This window comes from Argentina anserina, chromosome 2 (assembly GCF_933775445.1).
Source record: "Argentina anserina chromosome 2, drPotAnse1.1, whole genome shotgun sequence".
NCBI lineage: Eukaryota > Viridiplantae > Streptophyta > Magnoliopsida > Rosales > Rosaceae > Argentina > Argentina anserina.
This window is the reverse complement of record NC_065873.1, coordinates 28482527-28502687: the sequence shown is the minus strand read 5'-3', so window position 1 is coordinate 28502687 and position 20161 is coordinate 28482527. Positions and strand designations below refer to the sequence as shown.

The 20161-nt window shown below is 38.3% G+C and overlaps 4 protein-coding genes across 5 annotated transcripts; 2 read left to right on the top strand and 2 right to left on the bottom strand.

Moving 5' to 3' along the window:
• Positions 1-1522: 1522 nt before the first annotated feature.
• LOC126783767 (uncharacterized protein At1g76070) lies at positions 1523-2804 on the top strand. Its single transcript, XM_050509294.1, has one exon. It carries the CDS (start codon positions 1554-1556, stop codon positions 2352-2354), a length of 801 nt encoding a protein of 266 aa, XP_050365251.1. The 5' UTR covers positions 1523-1553; the 3' UTR covers positions 2355-2804.
• A 2043-nt stretch (positions 2805-4847) lies between these two features.
• On the bottom strand, positions 4848-6032 carry LOC126784405 (thioredoxin-like protein CDSP32, chloroplastic). Its single transcript, XM_050509869.1, has one exon. It carries the CDS (start codon positions 5891-5893, stop codon positions 4991-4993), a length of 903 nt encoding a protein of 300 aa, XP_050365826.1. The 5' UTR covers positions 5894-6032; the 3' UTR covers positions 4848-4990.
• Positions 6033-7955: 1923 nt separating this feature from the next.
• On the bottom strand, positions 7956-9405 carry LOC126782147 (24-methylenesterol C-methyltransferase 2). The gene has a single exon (XM_050507319.1). It carries the CDS (start codon positions 9309-9311, stop codon positions 8244-8246), a length of 1068 nt encoding a protein of 355 aa, XP_050363276.1. The 5' UTR covers positions 9312-9405; the 3' UTR covers positions 7956-8243.
• Positions 9406-14716: 5311 nt separating this feature from the next.
• LOC126783052 (uncharacterized) lies at positions 14717-19446 on the top strand. 2 transcript variants are annotated; one of them, XM_050508435.1, is made up of 14 exons: positions 14719-15130; positions 15996-16107; positions 16204-16316; positions 16730-16852; positions 16948-17150; positions 17246-17321; positions 17470-17556; positions 17654-17734; positions 17809-17841; positions 18017-18070; positions 18149-18190; positions 18376-18454; positions 18535-18605; positions 19001-19446. In XM_050508435.1, exons 1-14 carry the CDS (start codon positions 14948-14950, stop codon positions 19091-19093), a joined length of 1350 nt encoding a protein of 449 aa, XP_050364392.1. In that variant the 5' UTR covers positions 14719-14947; the 3' UTR covers positions 19094-19446. The 2 variants fall into 2 exon arrangements, 1 of the variants encoding a protein (XP_050364392.1); XR_007670833.1 differs by lacking the exon at positions 19001-19446 and having other exon boundaries at positions 14717-15130; positions 18149-18273; positions 18535-18576.
• Positions 19447-20161: the final 715 nt, after the last annotated feature.

The window sequence follows — 20161 nt, the reverse complement described above, 5'->3', positions numbered from 1 at the left end:
AAACATTGTACTCTATTTTATCATCTACACCGATTTCCCTCGCTCCTCGTTCGTAAACTACAACATGTGGTCATTCCAAAGTATTAGATTTCTTAACCTTTCTTACTTTTTTACTGACGACCCTCTCATATAGTTCGTAATGTAAATGAAATTTTTTACGTGTGTATATGTGCGAACGGTCATATATGAAAAATTCCACGGTACTAAGGACCATGCTATGCATCCCAAAATCATGTGTTCATCATTGCATACTCATGCTACGTGCTCGATGATGTATATGTTTTATAACGTCATGTGATGTTAATGCCACACTCATTTGACCTTTATATTCAATGGAAAGCCAAACTAGTGCTACTCAAAACTCTATGAAAGTTTGCTAGTTCTTACATATCTGAATTACTAAATAAGACGAATTTCGATTACATCGTTTTCTCAACAATTTTTATTAATTGCTCTTCAATTTTCAACATGGTGGAGCCTTGGGAGAGCACTTCAAGCTTTCAAACCCTAACCGGTTGATGAAAACCTATATCGATCTTAGCTTGATCTTTCATATACAACGCAAGAAGCACACAGATAATTAAAGGGAGACATTTTCAACCAAACAAATTAACATGGATTGGTCATCATAATTACAACAGTAAGGACAAGTTTTAATGTTCAATATTTCGGTGGATCAGTCAATTAAAGGATGCATTTCGGCGCTAGTCATCACCCCCATCGAATAAACCACTCATTCTAATGCCTAAAGTGATTGGAAAACTTCATCTAAAATTGTTAACCCTTTGCCAGACCAAGAATTAGTTTGGACATCGATTTTTCTTTGTACCAACAAGCTTAGAAATGTAACATTCAATGTATAAGTCTGATCACCATCGATCGGAGACCAAAGCAAGGTACGTATAAGTTTTACTATAATGTTTTAGATGTGGGTTATAATATTCACAAAAGAATATTTATCGATGAGTTGATATATTATCAATTTCATGCATTTTCCCATTTATCCAACAAGTCCTAGCCTATACGTCCAACAAGAAACAAACATTCCTACCTCAATCAGAGGATCAAGAAAAACAAATGAAATCTTTTAGAAGCCAATTAATTACCTACCATATATAATAATATCTCATGACTCATCCTCTAATTGCCCTATCAACTTATCATTATCTTATAGAACCTACCTGTAAATTGTAATGTTCAACCATGAATCCAATTAGAGGGTTTAACAAGTCATCAGATGACAGCATCCTCGATCATGGCTAAAATAAGTCAATTATATTTAGCAATTGTGATTAAAGTGTTATTGCACTTACCCAAAACCAAAAGGAATAAAAAAAACTTGGAGATAAATCCGGAAGCCTATGGGAAACCCAAGCTGTAATATTTAATTCATTCCTAAACAAACAAGATTAAGCTAGGTCACACCACCTTGTTTGACCAGCCCTCCCTTTGAAGCTGTCAGATCTCACCTTACAAGACACACCCTATATATATATATGACCCAATCTACCAATTTCCAGTATATTCGACTTTAGAAGACGATTCATAATCCAATGGAACTTCAGAAGCAAGGTAAATCGAGAAGCAAGATCTTAAAATTCCTTCCCAAAGCTGCGTCTGGAGTTTACTTTCACGGCGCTTCATACAGCCCTAAGCACAAAACTCACGGCAATCGGGGAGGGTTCTCCGGCCCACTTATTCCGGACGAAGCCCGGAGAAAGCCGAGGAACATCGGAAGCAGTAGCTTCGGGAGCGTAGATGAAGTAGAACCCACATCACCGAAGGTTTCGTGCATGGGACAAATCAAGCAAAAGAAACAAGAACACCAACAAATCAAGAAGACAAAACGCGCCGGTTTACCTCCGAGAGATCAATCAAAGCCAGCTTCGAATTCATTGTCACATAAGGAAGCAAAGAAGCCCTCGTTTGCGTTTCGGAAAATGTTTAGTAGTGTAAATCGGAGACGAAAATCCGACGCCGACGTCGATCATATAACAAAGGCGGCGGGGCTTCCGGATAGAGCACCGTCGTTGAGTCAGATGCAGCGATTTGCGAGCGGAAGAGGGCATGTTTTTGCCAACTTTGATTGGCAAGCGCAGCAGGCCAAGGTAGCGCCACGTCGCGATGACGATAATAACAGGATTTATCATTCGGATGAAGATGTAGAAAATAGTGATCATGAAGATCACGAGCGCGAGTATGCCGGAATTACTTTCTCGGCGCCGTTGACGATAGGCGGTTCGCCAGGAGCTGATGTGGAGTTGCAGCCAAAGAAAGAGATAAATCTGTGGAAGAGAAGAACGATGGCTCCTCCGAGTCCTCTACAATTGAAGCCCACGATTAAAGTAAATTGATACATATATCATCAATTCCTCGATTTTTTTTTTCAGTACAGGATTCTTCATTTGGAACTTGGTTTTCTTTTTGTTAGTTTTAAGTCACAAATTCATTAGATGTTCAGGATGTTGATTAAGCAACTGTAATTGGTGAGCAGATTGTTGGGTCATATCATACAATACGTACAAAATATAGATTCTTCATGATTTTCATTGCTCTCTAGGGTCTCTTCTGCTTTATTTTAACTTGAAATGAGGTTGAATTTTGATCCGCAGATAAGTGAATGCAGATCCAACAAGAAGATTATCAATATTCGACAAACAAGTGGTACGTAGGTGACTACAGTATTACATGAAAGGAAATTAAGTTGTACATATATATTTAGGTAGACTTAGTTTTCCAATCACATCAGAAAAATATGCTGTCATCGTTTTGAATTGATGTAGTTGTAAGGTATTATTATTAGGCAGTTGCCAAGTCAATTCCAGATATCATTGCGAGATAAATTCGAGATAAGAGTGATCTGTCAATAGATCGAATCATACATATGTGCTGGTGTAACCACTAATAATATCGACCTGCGCTAGCTCATGAGATTTCAACCATAATAAGGTTTCAGTGAGTTGTTATCCTTTTTATTGGAGTATATTGGACCATTGGTACATTTATGTGAACTTATCAAAACGATCAAAATAACCTAAATACTCGTGAAAATTTGAACGAACGTACAACGTTGCTTGAGAGTTACTCTTTATGTTTTAGGTTTACAACATACCAATGCCAGGACTCTTCGAGATGGGAAAAATTAAGTATGTCGTGAGCTATTACATCTATAAAATAGTGGAATGGAAGCTCTATATATGAAGATCATAACTTTCATATATAGTCCAAAACAGGCCTCGTTCATAATTCAACCATAAGTTTGACTTGGTAATGTGTAATATATATCATCTGAACTTGGCAATTGGATCCTAAGAGCTCAACAAAGAGCTATGATGGACAAATAAAGCTATAAACAAAATGAAACTCAACTAAGTGAAATTTTAAATAGGAAAACACATAAGCATTGGTGAATTGAGCACGCCGAATTTGAAAACAGTGAGATCAGCTGGTCGTCTTTGCAATTAAATAGCTGACGCATTTTGACTGAAACCACAACTATACGTGGCATTCCTATAATCAGGTGGTAATTTGGTATGATCCGTCTTGACAATTTAGAATCGTAACATTGCATTAAGCCCAGCCCCGAAAAAGGGGCAAAGCACGGAATATACAAAGAGTGAGTGTCTCTGGAGCCGAGGAGAGACTATTAATCTGTTAATCAGAATCATTAGGGTTAGGCGATGACAGACAGCGGGAAGTCGGGAACTGGCCAATCTACGTGCCGGTGATCAAATAGCAGCGGCCCCTTCTCCACGTACGTTATTGAAGAGAATAAGAGGACTCCGGAAATCGGAGCCTCATCAAAATGGGATAAACATAAGATCTACCCTCCCCTAATTAAAGACAGCTTTCATCGCTCACGTCTTGTGCTCTTTAACTTTAATTTAAACTGTACCTGATTGGTCCTAGGCTCGGACTTATGTTCATGGCCGGACATGGGCACAGACAACTTTCCAATTCTATCTTGGAAAGGAATTAAAGCAGAACCCAGAATTTCTTGAGGCAGTGGCCGGCGAAGATAATTTTGGCCGGAGAAGATAGTTGTATGTACGCTTTGCAGTCTAATCATACACTACACCGTATCCGTCATGATGATCGTAAAATAAACATTAAGGCAGTGTTTATGGACCACGAACCTCTTCTATGGTGTTTATAAGAATCGCAATTACATGCAGAGCTGCAGATGCGTGAACAGTGATAAATTGTCCTTCCGAACTCTGATAAGTTTTGGACTTTTGGTCTATGTTTCATTTTACATGTTATCATAACCATGATATAGTACGTAGATGTACTGAACTACCTATGTAATTAGGCATTACATGTAAAAAAGCAAATTGTTTTAGGTTAATTTCTTCAGTGTTCTGTGATTTTCACATGTCCTACAACCATATGAAGATGGTCTAGTACTATAAAATACATATAATAATGTTGTCTAGTAGGTAATAAACTCATGAGTAATTATTATGTGTACCAAGAACAGCACGTGTCACTGTCATGTGGTGTACACAACTAATTATATTACTCATAATGTGATAAACATGCACACAGTGAAAAGAAAAAAAATATTTAAATATAAATAACTAATAATAATTAAGTAATTTTTCAGTTTTTCCGGAGAACCACGTGACAATGTCCAATAAATTATATACTGGGAGTAGGCCACTTAGACTATATATACCGGTTATAATTTCTTGATGGTTTAATTTAACCGAGTTTGTTCCTTTTTTATTCATACTTGTCCTATAGGAATTGGCAGTTGAGGAGAACGAGAGAATACAGAGGAGTTAGAGCCTGCTGGATTATATATATGTGCAGCTTGATTTGGACATGAAGGTAATGTAATGCAAAGCCAGTAGAATAGTAGGTTCTACACTTCTACATTAACTAAATTATTCAATTCTCAATACTCATCATAAACTGTTCGTGTATATGGTCACAATTCCTAGAGGACCAAATTTTGCAAATGTAGCTTGCTAAATTAATTCAAACATCAGTAAGTGACGCGCACTCCTTGGTATCTTAGAATCTCACCAATAAGCTCACCCTTCCCAGAACCCACATACCTACCGCAAATCTCACCGTCCCTAATGAACAAGAACGTCGGCACCTCCACCACCTCCATGTCCTTGAGGAACTGCAGACAGCTGTCGTTCTCATCGCCGTTCATTCTCGCAAACACCACCGTGTCCTCCATCCTCCTCGACAGCTTAACCACCGTCGGATACACCTTCACGCATGGCCCGCAATGCTTAAGCCCCACGTCAAGCACAATCAGCTTATGGTCAGCCTTGTGATCTTGAATCAACGTCTCGACGTCCTCTCTGTTATGCAACTGCACCACCGCCGAGTGGTTGTCGCCGTAGTACAACACGTCTCCGACGAGCTGGTCGCCGGTGATGCCTTCCTCCTCGTGAATCTTCTTCATGCTCTTGTAGAAGCTGAAGTGCGGAACCTTCTCGATCTTCTCCCTCCTGCACAGCTCCCTGGTCTTCTCGTTCTCGTCTCCCATCACCAACAGGAACTCCACGTCGGCGCACGTCCGGCTGAGATCAACCATAAAGGGGTACATTTTCTTGCTCTGTGGGCTGTGGCTGGCGGCGAATTCGACCACCACGAGCTTGTCCTTTGCCGATTGGAGGGCTTCATCGAATTCCGACATGCTGTGGACTTTAACAACTCTTTCATCGCTCTGTACTTTCTTAGTTCCCGAGGCGGCCGCGGCCTTTGTGGTCATGTTGAAGCGGGCATGTTTGGCTTCTGGTTTTGTTGATGAAGGTTTGAGTTTGGTGATTAGGGATGAGAAGGAGCGGTGGTGGTGGAAAAGAGAGCTGGCTTTTTGGATAGAAGACAGAGATAGAAGTGGTTTCGCTACGAAGTTTGTGATGGTGGCCATTGATCGGAAGCTGAGTGTGCTTGAACTCCCTTGAAGCTATGAGGGTACAGAGTGGTATGAGGGAGCAGTGAGAATTATCTTGAAATCTGCAGTCGATTTAGTTCACAACCACTCGTTGTGCTTGTGGTTCATGTCATCTATTGACTGATATGTGGTATTTAGGGGGTATTTTGGGATATTTCTATGGCATAAAATCGTGTTGACAATTTGACATCACACAGAGACCATGGGCTAGCCCATAATATCTGTATGTGGGCTTTTATATGAGGACGCCACATGAATATAAATTTGAGAAACTTGATATTCTTCACACGAGTTGCTTTCACGCAAGGCAACACCTGCTGCACAGAAAAATTGAGGTTTTGGTTTATTGGATAGGCTAGAATTGCTGGATTATGATTGGTCGAAAGAAGAACACCTTCAGCAAGTCTACTTCAATTTTTGATAATAAAATAGGCCAGGAGAACTCCCTAGTAGATATTTAAGCAAATACGACTGATTGTCCAAGTGAGCAACACCTGGACATGCGTATTTATTTTGTTTTTGTTATACCAGTGTGTATTGGATTTGGACCCTTGAATTATACACCGTCCCAAATTATTAAGGGGCAATCAAAACTCAAAAGAGACTAAAAGCTATGCTTCATTGTCCCTTCATGATTCCATGAAGAGTAACCCCAGTCTAAAAGCTAATCTTCTAAAGAGGACAATAATTCAATGAAGACGTGACTGACTAGAACTCTTTTTTAAATTGGATAAAAAAAACTTAGACACTACAGCTATTCTTTGTTGAGTCGAACTAGATAATATAGGACGGTACATCTCACTTTCTAATGACTTCCAGGGAAAATTCTAGCCGAAGTATCTACTACAAAGTGGGATATTTTCTAAAGAAAAATATTACCAAACTCCCAAGCAACAAAATATCTGAAATGGTTCCAAGATCAAAATCAAACAGCAGGCTGATTCATAATTCATGATGTGACAAAATAGACCCTTTCAGTGACCGGATGCTGGATAGATTATTACATGTTCAACATGGGTGTTCAGCAGTTACAGAAGCATGTATGCGGTATGCCCCTGCCATCAGCACTACAATCTTTCACTTAACTCACTCATCAATACTACCACTCAGTTCAGGAGAAACCCAACAAATAATTTTTCACCTGTAAGTCTATCATTTAGGTTTTTTATTTAGCTCATTTGGCACCTGAAAGTCTACACTCAGATCAGATTATTCAGAGTAAATCTCAGATCTCTTGCCACCTATCCCATATGTGTCATATGCACTAAGGTCTCTAAAATAAACGCACCCATCAAATATTATAGTGCATCATATAAAAATAAGTTGCAAGTATATACAGGATGGCAGAGATATAGAAAATAGGAAAAACAAAACGACATTTACAGATGGTGAAGATCGAAAGAGAGAAGAGAAGAGAGCACACAGAGAGCAATCAGTGAGAGATCCAAAGCCCAGCAGGCGACCCCATCTGTCGGCATGTTTGGAGGACCTTTGGCTAAAACCCACGCACAACATGACACACTAAACTTGAAGCCAGCACTTTCTCATTTGGCGCCTTCTCACTTCCATCTCCAAACTCTCTAACTCACTTGCCCACAGGGAGCAACAAGACACACTTCCTCTCTACCTAACCTCACATGGTATCACATGTTCTCACTTCCTCCCATTATTCCCTACACCTTAGGCACTTATCACTTATCATAGCCGTTTATTTTTACGTTACAATTTCTCATTCTAGCCTAGCTTATATGCGTTACATAATCTTCTATATGCCTGAACAATTATGAACCGAAACTGAACTTAGTCGTAGACGAAACTTGGGGACAGACGTGATGTTCTGTTGTCTGAGGAAAACATGGCTAGCGATATCCACGATTCCAAGCATCAAGCAGGAAACATAAATCCAAATTATATCAATGGCATTGTGTCGTCTTCCAGAACACGTTCTCAGATCGGATTTATTTTTTTGATTTACCAAAGAGTGATTCTAAACATCTGCTACAGATTAGATCACTACATGCTTCAGAGTCCAGATACATCACAGACAAACTTACAAAAACTAAGGGAGAAAATTACATTATTAGTTTATTACTACAATGAGTCCAAGACACTAGAATGTGAATAAGCAGAAGATCCTAATCACGAAAATTCAAATAATTCCGAATGGAAATACAATAAATTAGACTGTCAAAATAGCAAAACCAAAAAGAACAGAGTCTAGGAAGAGAAATTAAAACCAAAAACAAATGTAAAAAAAGGGACTAGAATAACAAAGGGAGGGTTTGGATGGGTGATACATGTCAGTACCATTGTGACTCGGAGAAAGTTATTCCGGTTTCCGGCAGAGGATCATGTGCATCGGAGTGAAGATTCCGGTCTCACCACCTCTGGTCAAATAGTCAGCGGTGACAAACAGCATCTCGTGAACATCCACGGTTCCCTTGGGCGCAATTCCCAAGAAGGAGAGCACGATAACGAGAATGTGGTTGCGCCAGTAGGCGATCCTGCCCATCTTCAACCTGGTCCACCATGGCTCACTTGGAGGTCTGGCCAGATCCTTCTCCTTCACAACTTCAAACCCTACCTTCCTCGCCGCCTCGGCAATGTCCACGTGGGTCCTCAGCCCCGGCAGGGCGTCACCTCTCTCGATCCCCTGAATCACCTCCCTGTGTTCCGCGTCGTCGCCGTTGTACTTGTCAGTCGTCACCCACTCGTACGAAACGTACAGAGCTCCAGGCTTCAGAACCCTAAAGATCTCGGCGTACACCTCCTCCAGCTTCGGCGCGTGGCAGGTGGCCTCGATGGAGTACGCGCCGTCGAAGCTGTTCTCCGGGAAAGGCATCTCTAGAAAGTTGCCGCAGACGACCTCGCAGAGTGAGTCGAGCCCGGCCTTCTTGTTGTGCAAACGAGCCCTCTTCACCTGGTACTCGTTGATCGTGATCCCCACGACGTTGGCGCGCGAGTGGGCTGCAATCGCGCGCATCGGCCCGCCAACGCCGCATCCGACGTCGAGGATCTTGGCACCGGGCTTGACGTTGATGAGATCGACGGCCATCTCCTCGTGGAGGCGCGTGGCATCCTTGTGGGACTTGCCGGCGACTGAGGGAGAGAAGTGGAAGGACTGACCCCAACCCCACTCGTAAATATCGGTGACGAGGTTGTAGAAGGTGTCTACGAAGTCGGGTACTTTCTCGGAGGCTTCGATCTGCTTAGGGCGACGGAAGAAGGACCAGTACTGGTTGTAACTGTCTTGGACTTTTTCGGCGGAGATGGAGCCACCGGAGAGATCTGCGGCACGCTTGCCCTGTCGCTCGGCCGGGCCGAGAACGCAGACGAACCAGTAGAGGCCACCGGCGAGGAGAGCACCAGTACAGAATAGGGTCACAGAGTCCATTGGGACAGAGATGGAAGAGGAGTGAGGGGAGAAGGAGAGAGAAGAGTGGTAGTGGAAGAAGAGAAGGCCAAGAATAAAAGGGTCTCCACAAAAATCCTGCTGGCTGCTAATTGAGGTTTTATTTATTACCAATCAAATAAAGACCCTAAATGCACGCGCGTAGCTTTGTGCGTGATTGCTGGTGTCAAAATCTGAACACGTTGATATGGATCAAGACAAATAGCTGCGCTCCAAAATAGAGCTCAGTTTGAAGTTTGAAGTTTGAACAGAGTTCAATACCGGTGGATCGTAGGTATACCAATTTTATTTTTTCAATACTATATACCAATTAATACATGAATTATATGAAAAATTCACTATTTAAACTAACTAATAACGTTGGTATACCAATTAATTGGTACCGTTGGTACTCGGTTGGTACGGTTAGTAATAAGTTTCTACCAATATGTTTTTATGGCCCAAAAATTGAGAGGTCCAATACAAATAAGTAATAGCAAATAACAACACAAATACAACGTTTTATACAAATTCAACCAAATTACCAAATATACAGTCATAAATTAAACATGTTAAAGTCCAAAAATTATAAATTTAACAAAAATATACGGTTGAAATTTGTTTTTCACTAAATCTACGGCTGAAATACTTATCGATATATATAGTTTTTAAGAATATATATATTGTTTAGCATGAGTTGTTGTAATTGCAATGATAGCCTGTGGTAGTTGGCTTCAATTCTAATCGAAAAATACCAAGTTCGACTCACCATGGATGCATATATTATGGTTTTTTTTTCATAAAATTCTATTTCGGTTGGTACGGCATACCATGGTACATGAAAAATTTGTACCACCTACCAACCATCTTGTGAAGTATGGTACGGTATACTCTATCGTGTACCATGTACCAATTTGGTGGTATAACAATATATTTGGTACGGTTGGTATATGAATTGGTTGGAATGGAACTGTGTACCATTGACACCCCAATTCTGAAATTACTTATTTTCAAAATTAGAAAAAAAGAAATCGAAGCCTGTTCCAGTTATAAAAAAGCTTTTCAATACCAATTACCAATTTAGGGTTAATGCTGTTTTTTTTTCTTCTTTATTTATCATGATAAGTAAATGGGAAGAGAGATGTAAGGTTAATGCTCTTACCATATGGTAAAACTAAGAAGGTACATATGCTCTTACCATCTAGTCATCTACATTACTCTTCAAGTCTTCATAGTATTATTTAGGAAGCTAAACGAAAATAGGTTAGGTTTAACATTCATTTGGTACAAGTCAAATTATCAAACAAATTAGTCGAAATTTCTAATTTAAATTATAATATATTTTATGTGTGATTCAAAATTGAGTTTCAATTAACGGTCCAATATAAGAAAAATATGAGGCTGGTTTTAGTGCGAAATAGGAGGCAAATGATTGGTTGATGGATGCCACTAATATGACATGTATCAAAGTTGGTTATCATTTTAAGTTTAGTACTCGATTAGATACACGCAATCCCGAATTATTGTATTTAGAGATAATTCGAATGGTGTAGATATTGTCATTACCAAATGTCACACTCATTATGTAAAATTGAAACTAACAAGTCAAAAGTATTGAATAAATGACTATATAGTTCTATTTCTTACTTGGCAAATGTACAAGAATGGCTTTATATAATTTCATAATATCTAAAATCGTATCTTATTGCGACTTGAGTTAATCATGAAGAAATTCAATTGTAACGACTTAGTATTTTCACGTATGGCCCTAAATAGACAATATCTCGCATATGAGGAATAAGTTGTTGACCATGGTGTAACTGTGTAAGAGTTTAAATATCCATGGCCGGAAGTGTTCAGACGAGTATATTAGGCCTCTAACAAGGGGTGTTTTACTAATTTACTATGATCTTACTTTGCTGAGTTGGTACTTGGAGAAGCACTAGATTCTAACAAATAAGTAAGACACGCATTCCACGTCGCCCTAATGCGACTATATTTCAAAGATTGTATAATGCATAGTCATATCTCTTTATATTGAGTAATTTAGACACATTTTAGGGTAGAATTTTAGGAATAAAATGGTTCATGTAAACGTACTCAAAACATATAATCAGAACATACAATATCTCAATTGCGTGGACTTGAGCTGTTACATCCATTTTTTTTGTTTGGGAATGAACTAAATTCATTTGGCATTAAAGTTCTACGATCACAATGATCATGCAAATGATGACAAATAACTTTTAACATGTGCTACCTACTAAATAATATAAAACTAAGACTACCAAATTTTCTCTTGCGCATTCTTTTAGGTTTTTTTTTGTTCGAAAGTCCTACATCAATTTGTTTTTAATATAACATAATAAGTAAATTAAAATGATTTGAGGAAGAACGAGATGAAAATAATAACAACGTAATAGAACATAACATAACACTTTATTGATTGATAATTAGGCCTATATATAAGCATTACATACGGAGTATCCCGATTAATCAGAGATTCGTATCTATTACATAAAGCATAATCTACTCTAATAAGTAAACTTAAATAGACTAAGAGACACACAAGTGTAGAATAATAATCATCCCATAACACTCACCCTTATACTCCCTATTGTGTCGCATGCCTAGGTTGCATGGTGCACATATCGTTGGCTCGGTAAAAGGATTGTCAAGCAAAATAAAAATATCTTAGGTGAAAAACAAAAGTTTGATCGAAATAAAAAAAAACACAACGCACCATCTACATTTGATAGCATCATGTGATGTAGACTCCCCCTGAAGTCTACGAAACAACTCCCATAATTTGTGCTATAATCACGAAGTACAAAAAACAACGTATACAACGTTCATTACATGTTTTTCAAAAGTAATATTGGGCTAATGATTAATCATTAATCTATCAATACATCCTTAGATCATACATGATATACGTAGTCAAACTTAGATATTAGGAAACAAGATTGCATAACAACTCAAAACAAGAATTTGCAATGAAACTAGACACATAGACCTTTCCAACGGTACCAAATTCATCATATTTCATTGAGTGAGTTATCATGTAGGTCTCGTTGAAGTTGACCTACGAAACTGGACATATTCGTATTAGTCACATTCAATGTGTTTTTCACGATGAAATGAGATAAGATGTTTGAGGAGGAACGAAACGAGATTAAGTTATTAATGAAACATAACGTAACATTTTATTGATTGATAATAAGACTTATATATAGGCATTACATACGGAGTATCCCGATGAATCATAGATTTATATTTATTACATAAAACATAATATACTCTAGTAAAGAAATCTAAATATGATAAGACACACATAATAGTAGAATAATAGTTTTTTTGAAACAAAAATATAAATATAAATTTAGATATGTCCATGTGTGTCGCCGACATATTTTACTTTCATTTTATTTTGCAAGAGGAATCTTTAAGATCCGATCCAGACTTACAGTTACAGAGAATCACCAGCTCCCACTACAAGGCTCCGACTAAAGGAGTTATAGGATTAGGTCGGCACCAGATCAATAGAGGTCCAGATTTAGTAGCAGGACAAATCTAAATTGAGGTCCCTCAGATCACAATATGATAAGCAACACCACGTGATCACACTAGAATGCCTTTGAGGCAATGTTTGCTATACTGCTCATGTGAGATTGAGATTGATAGACAGCTAGCACAAATATCCGTTTTATTGTATTTACTATAATTAATCCGTAATTTGTTGTCAACAAGGGTCAGGCTTAATTTATTAATTACTTAATTACGGAAGAGCAACTTGGACGGCTTTGCCGGATTTGCCAAAATGATAGAAAATTACGGAACGAGAGCGTACCACAGCTGGTGGTCCTCGACGTAGCAACGCAATCACGTGGAAAAAACAGTGATTCCAGCTTCATCACTTTGCAGATTTTCTAAGCTTTTCTTTTTCAATACAAGAAAAAGGTGCTTTTGGATCTTCAAGTATTTCTCCCGTTTTTTTTCTTTTTTCTAGGCCATTTTATTAGATGCGTGCAATTCCCATAACTAAAAAGAGAAACTCATTTCCTTCCAAGTGCTGTAGTGAACATGACACTTTCGAAAGTTGATTTGTTTACTTAAAAAAATCTCTTTTCGATAAGGGTATTAATGGACACTGTGTTTATAATAAATTTTAGTTTTTTTTATAACAAATTTTAGTTACTCGGTAACGGAATTGTTGTAGAATGAAGGTGGACTATCATATCAAATGACATCCTATAATTTTGTTTAAAGCTCAATACAAGCTCAGTTGGAATGAGGTGTTGTATGAGTTTGTAGTTCAACAACATAATAGGAAAATTGTATCGATTGTCTTATGTCTTTCTCCAAGCATTGTGTGTTCTCTTGTAACACTCATTAATAACAACGTGTCATTATGATGTAAAACAATTTGGGTAAGCATTATTATGTAAAACAAATTAAGTAAACATTGAAACAATACTTGTTACATTAGTTGATGTTTTTTATAATACACAAAAATTAGCTAAAGACACATAATTAGTTAATTCCCTCATCGCTTGTCATGATATGACGCCACTCCGTTATATTTTACAGTTTCATAATCAAATGTAACAACACATATCTCTCTTTCTTTTGAAGGCACCGCATAGCTCTCATTCTCTCAAGGATATAAAGAGTATGTATTCACGAAAGCTTCAAATCGAAACTGAGTTTGACCCCGAGTTTTGTATAGATTACATGCTTAAATTCTCAATTAATTTGACTAAAGTGTTTGATGAATCAGCTTATTTATTAAATTCACAAACTCAAATACAACTTTTAAATATATTATAAAAACTGTAAAATAGAACTTTTAGAAATAGTTACTAATTAAATATGCAAATGCATGTTTTCGAAAAATCACCTCGGGATCAAACTAGCATAATTTTCTTAAGAAACAAAACTGGGTTTTGGGCTCCGAAGTTCTCAGGCTGCAAAAACCATTAGTTGTAACCGGGCCTTGCCTTTTGCTTCTAGCAAAATCTTTTCCAAGTTTGCCCCATCTGGTCCATCCAAATGGGTTTAGTTGCCTTGACTTAAACTATAGATTCAGGTTGGGAACCTATCAAAAACCAAGGTACTGTATAATGGGAAAGACTAATAACTCTAACTTAATTAAGTGAAACAAAGTGAAAACAACTCGGATAATAACTGTTTAGCAAAATGTAATTGGAAGGTGCTGGGTTAGATGATCTATCAGACTTGCACGCGTCAAAGCGTAAGTACATTTCACACGCATAAATAAAATAAGTGTCCCTTTTTCTTCAGAGGGGGGAACTTACAAGCCACGCATCCTTTGCTTCACCTCTGCACTTTGTTCCTAAGAGGCAATATTCCTCATTGATTTCAAGCTTAACTATATATGCTTGAGATTAAGCACGTATTTTTTTTTTTCAACTGACGTCTCTCTCCTTTTAGCTATTCGATCTACTTTATTTCTCTCACCCAGGTTCGGAAATGGTAGTGTGAGAAGCCATTTCCAGTTCGTCTCAGCTACCTTCATCTCATTCCCTTAAAAGCAAGAAGTTAAAATCAGAGTCCGACTGAGACTGACATATCGAATAGTGAGAGTGAGCTATAGCGAGGTAGCTAGCTGGTCGATCATGCATAGGGTAATGGAGAAGTCATCATCAGGGGGGCTCAGCCACCTTTACATGACCATCTTTCTGCACAACTTTGCGACGTTCATGGTGATTCCGGCCATCACCGATGTTACAATGGCTGCACTTTGTCCCGGCAGAGATGAGTGTTCCATCGCTATTTACCTCACCGGATTCCAACAAGCGGTACGTGCTCTGCTCGATCTTACCTAATTCTTTATTCCGGCCTGCCGGCCGACTGCTAGCTAGCTAGTTACTATCTATTCTTTATTTTCTCCGCAAGCAATGAACCGGTTACGTTTTGATTTTATCATTCTTATGAAAACATGTCTAACTTGCTCATCGTATTGCTTTGTTATAACCGCGCGCATTCAAATACAAACCAAATCTTCAATCCATATGGCATTATATTCTATGTGAGACTGAGGTTAATTGTAATTCCAGCTAGCAACAAAATTTCTTGTCTCCTCGTATCTCAAATGTTGTAAAAACTAGGAAATTTCCCTCAGATCAAAACAAGAAAAAGAGAGAGAGAAGGAAGTTTCCATAGTGCGGCCAAATAGTAAAAATGAAGGGTCAGCAATTGATTACTGTGCCGTACAACTTAAGCTTAATATATCACTACTCAGAGTTCACTATAGTTCTAACTTTAATTGGATATCGATCCATTAAAATCTTGGCACAACCATCCATCCGATATCATCCTTGCCTGTCACTACTTTACAAAAGTCCTACACCCATAAAGATTCATCGAGCAAAAGCACGATACATGTTTCTAAATATATTTCCTATTGGTAATTAGCTAGAGATACTTAACATTATAAGTTACATGTTAATTTTTTATTTGCATCATAACATTGAGTTAGTGAAGCGAGTAGAAGTGATCGAGATACTTATGTTGAACAAGCAAGACTTAGTATTACACACTCTTGCGTCAGAGGACCGCTTGCTTAGAATTATAAACGAGCAGAGAGAGTGGAGAGTGCTTGATCATTTGGTCGAACATACCTTGACTAAATTGATGTAATTAATGGAATGTCGATGTATGCAGATCGTAGGGCTGGGAACACTGGTGATGATGCCTTTGGTAGGAAACCTCTCAGACAAATGTGGGAGAAAAGTTCTGCTCACGATTCCAATGATTTTAACTATAATCCCATTAGGTACTTGTGATTCCAATGATTCAAATGTATGTGAGATATATATAATTTTCTTAGCTTTGTTTACTTAGACCTAAACAAGAACTTAATTAATTACAGGTATATTAGCTTATAGTAGGACGAGGAATTTCTTCTATGCTTACTTCGTGGCCAAGACTCTCACAGCCATGGTTTGCGAAGGCAGCGTTCACTGCCTCGCCCTCGCATATGTGGTGAGCTTCAAACTCTAATCTCTGATGGGCCACATTACTTGCTAACTATCGGGTCGGGTTTCCTTTGGGGCCTTACAATGTACTCCCCATATACCAGCCCGACACCTTTTCCGAAATAAATAATAAAAAAGAAAGGGGCAAAAATGTCTATTCACAAACACCTACCATATTTTTCGGCGCATATCCGGACATATCAGGATACCTTCAATGAGTAGTTGAGCGTGTCATACCTGTGAACCCAAGGAAACGTTAGGAACCGCGTCGTAAGTAATCGAATTCGTGACAAATACGGTGAATACGATCGGTAATGTTACTTGCGAAGACAGTTATACCCCTCTCTCTAAGCCCAATAGTTAAGGAATCCCTCGTCTTTGCTCAAAACAGCTGACACCATTTCCCATATCAATTCTCAGGCGGATAATGTCCCAGAAGGTCGACGAGCCTCGTCGTTTGGAATTCTCTCCGGGATTAGTTCCTCCGCATTCGTCTGCGGAACCCTGTTTACTCGTTTTGTATCAACTCCCTCAATGTTTCAGGTACTATCTTTGTCTATTTCATTCACCCATCATTTCTATATGTAACGAAGTAATTCTTATGATATGAATTCTCTGGTGTCATTATTGATATTTAGGTTGCGACATCGGTGGCGGTGGTATCAGTAATGTACATGAGGGTTTTTCTACCGGATTCGATCATAGACGACGGCATTTCCGCCCCATTGCTCTCAAATGGAAAGGCAAAAGCTTCGATATCGGATCAAAGCTCAAATACGGAATTACAGTCGCCCAAGGCTTTACCATCAATACCTGATTTAATCGCATTGTTGAAAACTAGGTCAGTCAGTTTTCCCGCCTTAAGTGGCCAACATTTATTTTCACTTTTTCCCAAATCCATGGAATTTGATTAGTTTTCCGGCTCTTGATTTGCAGCCCTACATTTTCGCAAGCTGCAGTTGTTGCGTTTTTCAGCAATCTGGCCGATGTTGGTCTTCATGCTTCACTATTGGTAACTGAAGAACTTGGTTGGTTTAGACTTTAGACTGATAGAAGTGTAACTGAACTTGTCTATTATTCGTATGTAGTCATATAATGGTAGACTGTGTTGGAATTGAACATAACAATGCAGTGGCTGAAATTTATTGTTTGCTGTGCAGTACTATTTAAAAGCCCGGTTTCACTTCAACAAGGATCAGTTTGCTGATCTAATGGTGATTTCGGGGGTTGCAGGCACTATTTCACAGGTTTTCCCCACTTCTTTGTTTTGGTTACTTTGCAAGATTAATTTCCTTCATGGTTGTGCTACATTTTAATGGTACTAAAAACTAGAACTTCCTGCAGCTGGTTCTCATGCCTTTACTGGCTCCTGTTTTAGGAGAGGAGAGGTTGCTTGCGATAGGGCTTCTTTTTAGCTGTGCACATGTAAGCATCTGGCTCTTATTATTTAGTTCTAGACATAGTAATCTCTTATCTAATCGTCTGCTTACTGATTGCAGATGTTCCTTTATGGCCTTGCGTGGTCTTTTTGGGTAACTACTTCCAACTTCTCCAGCAATCTAGAGTGTCTACTCATTGTGAAATTGAAATTATATGTTTTAGTCTACTGCTGTCAAACTCTTTTGATTTCTTCGGTTTCAGCTAGCTAGTATAAGGTCTAGCTAACTTTTATCGTCTCAGTATGGCTAACATTTTGAAATGTTATAGGTTCCATATGCTGCTGCTATGTTTTCTATCTTTTTCGTATTTGCACAGCCATGTGTAAGTTTCTCTGGTTGTCTTTCAAAGTTTAGCATTTACCCGGTGATGCATTTGAAGTAATTAGTTAGACATTTACAGATGCGAAGCATTGTATCTAAACAAGTTGGGCCGTCTGAGCAGGTAATTTCTTGAAAGGCTGGTAATAACCTTGATTTGCGCAGTTATATATAATGACAGAACTGCTATCAATTTTGTTGATTCGGGTAAGCTTATAACTTGTGTGCAGTTGAATTTGTGTGCAGCTTATAACTTGCTCGTCTAGGCTCTTAAGTTGTCTTTGGTATCTGTGATTTCTTTGTTTTCAGGGAAAGGCTCAAGGCTGCATATCAGGCATATGCTCCTTTGCAAATGTTATATCTCCCATTGCTTTCTCTCCTCTAACAGGTGTTGTGAAATTCTTTTTAACATTCTTGTTTAGCAAATTCTTCTACTATTTAACTAAGAATAACAATTCTTTCTTCCAGCTTTGTTCCTGTCTGAAAAGGCGCCATTTAATTTTCCTGGATTCAGTATCATCTGCATTGGATTTTCTGTGGTAAGAGCTTATACTTTGCTGATGCTCTTTTGTCTGCAATCTTATGTGATAACTGTAGTCTCCTTCTTGCAAGCAATTTTCAAGTGTTAGAGACAACTTTTCAATGAAATCAGTAGTATATCCTAACTTACTCGAGCAGCTTTCGCATCTTGAGTGATTTTAAATGTATCATAAGCACTTTGTCCTAAGTCCTAACTGATACTAGGTTTCAAATCAAGTTCATAACTTCTGAGAGAGCAATACACTTGGACCTTATTTGTAATTGCAATATAGCCTGCTAAGTTCCAAGGTCCCTAAAAAATCTTTCATATTTTGGTATATTTCCTTCTCCATATATGTTTACTTGCATCAGTTCTGTATTCTGTGGTTTTTAGCAGTCTTTTCTATGTATGTAGATGGTAGCCTTTATTCAAAGTGTGATGATTAAGGCTGCTCCTCCCATACCAAATGGACCGGTCAGCAGCAACTGCAATCACTTGGAACCTTAGTTTGCCGAGCAGAAGTTTTTCATTGTTCGGCACACTACAGCAACTATCGAGTTGCCGTGTTTATCTTGTCCTGGCATAGTGCTTTCTATATATTATCAAGTATCAACAATTTTTGGTTGATTTTGGAATTGGAGGTGGCATTGTGGAGAGCGGTATTGTTTTCTCCTTCACCAGTAACCAAAAGTCGACCTCGATAACTCAATCATAAAATTTCATCATCAGAGGTTTAGAATTGGAGTGTATATATTGAAAACATAAGACCAGTAAGAATGTGTTAGTATCTTCGTATGTATTCATCTTTTGCTGTGTATGTTATTTCTCTTGATAATCCTGGTCAATCTACTACATCAGAATTGGCCTAAATTTGATCATTTCATGGGACAGCACTCCAGAACTGGCCTTTTTATGGCTTTTCTTTCACTTAGTCACTTATTATAAGGTCGTAAAAGACTATATACCTTATAGGTATGGTTTGAATGCCTTTAGCTGACTGGAGATGAAGGGGCCAAGAAAGTACTGCCATCACCATCTAAATTTCTCAAGTCAGCGAATCATCCCCAAGACCTCTAGCTACTTAGTTAAATTGGGTTAGACAGCTCATCTTCCTAAACGCTATGACAGCAACAGAACGTTAGCATATCACATGATATAAATTTTAAAACAGATTAAAAGGATTTAAGCATCCATCACATTTATGTACCAAAGACCTCACTTTTCGATTCGTATTCATAGAGTCCATATATATTTTGTTTTTCAGAAGTAAATATTCCTCCTAATAGCAATAATCTTACATGATAATCATAGAATCCACAGATAATCTTACTCGAGTACTATGATGTCCAATAATGCTCTTGATTTATAATTCATCTTCATTATCGACAAACAAATACTATTTATTAGTCATATTAGCCGCCATTTGATGACGTGAAAATTAGAATAAAAGAAAGTCAAGAAGAGCTGGACTTAGCATCAAATTTCAAATTAGGGACGTTCCAACCATCAACCTATAAACATCTCTTTGTCATTGCAAAAATTGGTTAGATTGCAAGCTTCATTTTGTATTACTAC